The sequence below is a fragment of the Phalangium opilio genome, unplaced genomic scaffold, assembly GCF_054372755.1.
Source record: "Phalangium opilio isolate 3A_F unplaced genomic scaffold, DU_Popi_V2 ptg000059l_1, whole genome shotgun sequence".
In the NCBI taxonomy this organism is placed as follows: domain Eukaryota; kingdom Metazoa; phylum Arthropoda; class Arachnida; order Opiliones; family Phalangiidae; genus Phalangium; species Phalangium opilio.
The window spans coordinates 2,628,486-2,634,345 of NW_028324176.1; the positions used below are offsets into that span (position 1 = coordinate 2,628,486).

The 5,860-nt window shown below is 36.8% G+C and overlaps 1 protein-coding gene across 1 annotated transcript; it reads left to right on the top strand.

Annotated features, from left to right (window-relative positions):
* Window positions 1–977: 977 nt before the first annotated feature.
* Window positions 978–1,454, top strand: LOC149667323 (vacuolar protein sorting-associated protein 37B-like). Its single transcript, XM_089841431.1, has 2 exons — window positions 978–1,194; window positions 1,252–1,454. The coding sequence occupies exons 1-2, from the start codon at window positions 978–980 to the stop codon at window positions 1,452–1,454; spliced, it is 420 nt and encodes a 139-aa protein (XP_089697557.1).
* Window positions 1,455–5,860: the final 4,406 nt, after the last annotated feature.

The window sequence follows — 5,860 nt, forward strand, 5'->3', positions numbered from 1 at the left end:
ATGGACAAACAAGTAGAGGAATCCAGAGTGGATGGAGGTGGTGGTAATTGGAATCCTAATTAGTAATTACCCAATGAGAGACGTAATTAGAGAGAAGGCGATGGCGAAAGCAGATTCGATCCAGCCCAAAATGCCAGAACTTTTAATAGCAAACACAGTAGTTTCGTCGAGGCCAACGCCGGTTCGTACCGACAACCTCAACGACAAGCACCAATATCGAACCATTCCTCTAGTTACTCGAACCTCCATGGAGTAGCTACAACGATAACTTAGAAGCCGGATCGAGAGCTTCGTCTTTGGATACGCCAAATCAGAGAAAGAACACCGGTCTATCGGAGTAGTATAGACCCACACTTCGTACCTCCGTAGGAGTAGAATGTAGGTGTAGAATGTCAAGGTCACTGTCAATGACCTATGACGTCATTATGCCACGCCCCCTCCCGCGCGCCCCTTGGCGGCAGCTCGCCCCCTGGCGGGAAAACTCGCGCGCGCCCCCTGGCGGCAGCGCCCCCTCGCGGGAAAACACTGCGCGGGAATCTGGCAGTCCTGTCTCTTCTACAACTGTATCTGTGACGTCATTGGCGGGAAAACACCTGTCAGTCTCTTCAACAACTGTATCTGTGACGTCATTGTTAAGAGACGAGAATGGATAGCTTTAAACGTACATTGCCAAGGGTTAATGATAGGTCTCTGCTGGAAGTTGCGCAATCCATTGTAATTTTTAGTTTGACTCAGAATTTCAACCTTTTTTCAAGGAGTTTATTTTGATTATGGTATTGTTTTAATGGTAATTAAAAGGTACACGTAAAAGCGTAATTAATATATAAGAAATTCATCTTAGACGTAATAGTAGAAAGCATAATTAGCCTCTGAAAATCAAAGTGTTACTGGTGTGTTAGCGTCTATTTGTAAACCTTGGTTAAATTCTGCCTATTAAAAAGAGTTATAAAAGATAGTCAACAATCATCAAGATCAAGATGCCATATTATATGCAAGACTTGCACCCGGACTGTTCAGCGGCCATAGAACTAATTCAACACTTGACGGAGGATGAGTTGAAAGACTTGCTTAACAATGATGAAAGATTGGACGGAATGGTCAAAGACTTGAGACAAGTGAATAATGCGCTCTTTGCTAGTAACAAGAGCTTGGCGGAAATCAATTTTTCCCATCAACTCAGAATTGTCGACTCACGTCAGCAACTAGTAAACCTTTATGAACAAGCTGTTGAATTGAAAAAAAAAATATAAGAAAAGAAATCCAAGATTGATGAACTAATGAGACAAGTTTCTCTGGATACTAACTTGGTTTTATTTCGAACTGCCGCTGCCCAAGTTGAAGGAGAGACTGAAAGCATTGCCCAAACTTTTTTGGAGACCCAACTTTGTGTGGAGCTTTTTCTGGAGATGTTTTTGTTGCATTTGAGAAAACTGAGAAAATGTCTGATATTTTAGATCAAAGTTCGAGACAAAACTCCGCAAGCTCTTCTTATTTTGGAAATTCAGCTAGGGCTAGCCCATGGCCTGCAAGACCCGCTACTTCACCATCATTACCAAATGAGGGTTTCCCCTTACAATACTCCACTCCCACAACCTCCTCTTGGTTATAGAGTACCCAATTATTATCCTAATCGATTAATTTTAATTGTATAATTGTTTTTCACTTTTAAAAAAAGACATTAGTTTGTTAAATTGTAAATAGTGCTCTTTTGTAGATGTTTGATTAAACCATCAAAATTTTAATTGTATAAATGTTTTTCACTTTTAAAATAAGACATTAGTTTGTTAAACTGTGAATAGTGCTCTTTTGTAGATGTTTGATTAAACCATCAAAATGTCAAATATATTTGTAGAAAAAATGCTTGTCAATTAATTGTAAAGAAAAACAGAAAATATTGTGTTTTGGTGTGTTTTATTACAGTTTAAGTGAATTTTAGAATGATTTATTGCAGTTTTAGTGTGTTTTATAGTGTTTTACTGTGTTTTATTGTAGTTTTATTGTACCTTAGTGTGTTTTATTGTGGTATAGTGTAGATTTAGAGTGTTTTATTGTACTTTTAGTGTATTTTACTGTGATTTGGTGTGGTTTTATTGTACTTTTAGTGTATTTTATTGTGTTTTACTGGGTTTTGGTGCGTTTTTATTGTAGTTTTAGTGTATTTCAGTGTATATTGTAGTAATTTAAGTTATTCGTCATAATTAAAGTGTGTTTTATTGTACTTACATTTTTATTATTATTTTTTATTTTTTACACAAAGATGATTTTCTCTCATCAGGTAAAGTTTGTCGCATTTGAAGCAACGGTTTTTCGTGTCGCATTTGGTGGTTTTTAAATGCCAAAAAAACAAATTTTACAGTGTACGGTCGTGGTGCCTCTCGCTTTTATAACGGATTTAGCCGTAAACCGACAAGTTGTACCTCCTTCGGAACATTCAGCGTTACGAGCGTCCTTCGCTGACGAATACGTAACGCATACTAAACACTCTATCCGGACTCAAAGGTTGAAATTTTTCTTCTATCGGGTGTATGTGATTATTTTTTGTTACAAAAACAGTGTGATGTCTTAAAGGACAATTGAGATCTCCATCGCAATAAAACGTTTTTCCGGCGTGATCTGGAAACTCAATAAGGCTTCCGCCGCATTGATAACATCCTGTCGGATAAGGTTTCATTTTATCGGTAGATATATTATCAAGAACCAGAACTAAACGATTTTTTCGACTAATGCGTTAGCAAAAACTTGAAACTGTCAATTAAAAATTAAAAGCAAAAACAAAATCTATCAACGTCGACGTACTAAGCATTCAAAATCAAGAGTAACTGAATCAGAACTCTAGTTATCCAGCAGATACTCTTTTCGTAACGGGGGGAAAGAATCATATTATATTAATAAATCCACGGTACTATAGTCATCAACCGAATACACCCTCAAGAAACATTGGCTCGCTCGTTAACGTATCTGCCTTTAAACTCGTTCTATGTATCGCGAGTTCGAATCCCGTATAGAGAGTCCTTAACAAGTGAACCAAAGTTACTTTTGTAAAGGATATATTTTTATCTCTTATAATAAACAGTTGCTTTTATAAAGCGAAAACAAGGTTGGTTGACGTCAAATATAATTTGAAATATATTTTTCTCTCTTATAACAGTTGCTTTTATAAAGCAAAGACAAGGTTGGTTACCGTCAAATATAATTTGAAATATATTTTTCTCTCTTATAACAGTTGCTTTTATAAAGCAAAGACAAGGTTGGTTGATGTCAAATATAATTCGACGTATGACGTCAAGGTTAGCGATGATAAAAATTTATTTTGCTCCTTTATAACTTACAGTTGTTGGTTATAGACTTCGTTCCATAAAATACTATCAAACTAGCTAGGACCCGAGGATTCGTTGTACCTGAAGTTGAATATTATAGCGCCTATACCGTGATAAAAATATATTTTGCTTCGTTATAATTAACAGGTGTTTTTATAAAGCAAAAACAAGGTTGGTTGGCGTCAAAGATAATTCGAAATATTCGTATGACGTCAAGGTTATAATATATTTTTCTCCGTTATAACTAACAGCTGTTTTTGTAAAACGGAAACAAGATTTTTTATATCTATGATAGTTCAAAATGTACTGATTTTAACGTGATACATCTACCGTTCTAGATATAGTATATAACGCCGCAATTGGTAGCGTACAATTACTTGAGCCAATATCTCTCGACCATAAACTATCAAAATTCTCACAATGCCTTTGAACATGGTAAGATTTTTTTCATTTTCGACGTTGTTAAAACTGCATGTCCAATTGTATCATTATTGTCTTTAGACGGCAAATCAAACGTTGGAAACTATCGAAATTAAATTTAATCAGAGTGAAAATATTGGTGTAAAATTAGTTAAATTAAACATTATTGCTCCAAGGGTTCCTACTCCATATGCTTTTGAGCTCTCACTTGTGACGTCAGCGCCTAGGTAAAACGTCACGGGCTTAGCTTTGGCAGTGGGCGGCCATGTTTGCTATCGCTTTCATTCCCGGTGACGTCACACTATGGCTTCTGACATAGTTCTAACGTAGAATCTGGCCCTTTCAATAGAGATCTACGTATAAAAACGTCACACCCTTCTGTCTCTTAGCTAAGTGCCATCCCCCCTTCCAGGCGCGTACAGTATCCCCTCTTACAAAAGCGCGCCTAGACGAGGGATACACCGTCTACTCCCCTCTCTACCGACACTACTCTATTCTTTAATTTTAAATTCTTTAGTTTAGTTACCCGAAAATTAAATGAAACATTGTACTTTTTCATATCTTTATAGTAAATATATATTCACAGCGAAAAATATAGGCTTCGAAGAAAGAAATTTAACATTATGTCTTTAGAGTATTACAAACTGTCAATAAAAATAAACTCCAAAACAGACTAGAAACTTGCTGGCTTTTCAATTATACCAAGAGTTACAAGTAGTGCTTAAAATTATGAACTGTTTCTTCTTTTATGACATCTGATTGCGATATCTTTCCCGCAAAATCGTCAACAGTTCATTGAACGTCGTATTTACTTTTAGATATTAAATCTGATCAGATAAGGTGATAATTTTCATCCGACCTAGCGCTATCTGAACGATTTCTAATCTTATATCTGTTCAGATGTCTTTATAATAATTTTACAGATATCCATGTTACAGAGATTCATGTAATTTTAAAAGCAGGAATAGAGAACAGGGTACTTTTTGCGCGCGTCAAAGTCCACGATACCCTTCCTCGAGACGGGGGGTGGGTATGAAAGAAGAGGCGGGTCATAGCGACAGAGGTAAAAAGCAACGATGTATTTTTGGCCGTCTCCGTTAGCAACGTCATCAAAACGTAGTTTAAGTGAGTCAATTAGATAAGTTAAAATTTTCGTTACGAGTTGAAGGGATTGTATCTATACTGGGCAATGAGTCGGACTGAAGTTTAGACTAACCGTTCTCCATTCCTGTTAATAAAATTACATGGATCCCTGGTCAAGACTAGTCACTGTGTTTTGATAAATTATAGACACCCTCTCGCACGATAAGTTCTTTCTATCTTTATTAAATAGGTGGAACAAATTACAATCACATTCAGTGTTGTTATTTTGAATAAATTGGTGGCATAAAAATAATTGCTTCTTCTAGGAACAACTTTTACCTCGTACCTAGTGATGTGAAATTAATGTATATTTTAGAAACGGTAATATACCTGGTAAATTACTGATTCAAATTTTGGGAAAACCAAAGTTATAGTTCATTCACTAAATTTGGTAGCCCAAAGTCGAGATGTTACTTAATACTTTGGGCAACTTTAAGCAACTAGTTATGCAGGCAACGAGGCTAACTCTAACCTCATCCACATTGATTGATCACATATACACGAAATACCCGCATCACATCCTTGAAACCAAAGTTGTACAATGCGGTGTATCAGATCACGACATAACCTGGGTCGTTTGGAAACAGACCTGTCCAAAACTCCCTAAAGTTCTGAAAGATGTACGAAACTTGAAAGCAATGGATACTGACAAGTTCACAGCTGAATTACTATCTCTCCTTACTTTGTCAACGGGGACATATTGCTCCCCTGAAGATGGTGTCCATTATCTGCAGACTACAATAGTGACCACACTTAATATGCTCCGCTAAGGACTAAATTTGTCCCAGTAAAGAAAGCTCCTTGGATGACTCCCCAAATCAAATCTGAAATGCACCTCCGCGATACTTCTAAGACGAAAAGTCGCAACCCCAACTGCCTTGATCGCTACACTGCCCTATATCGGGGGCAGCGGAACGTTGTAAACCAAATGATCAGAGATCGTAAAACTAATTACCTTAAGACCAGATTCAAAGAACCTG

Excerpts from the sequence above, each read along its gene's own strand:
- LOC149667323 (XM_089841431.1), top strand. The coding sequence starts at position 978 with ATGCCATATTATATGCAAGACTTGCACCCGGACTGTTCAGCGGCCATA. Across the intron at positions 1,195-1,251 it reads ACTCAGAATTGTCGACTCAC|AAAAGAAATCCAAGATTGAT; the intron begins GTCAGCAACTAG and ends AAAAAATATAAG.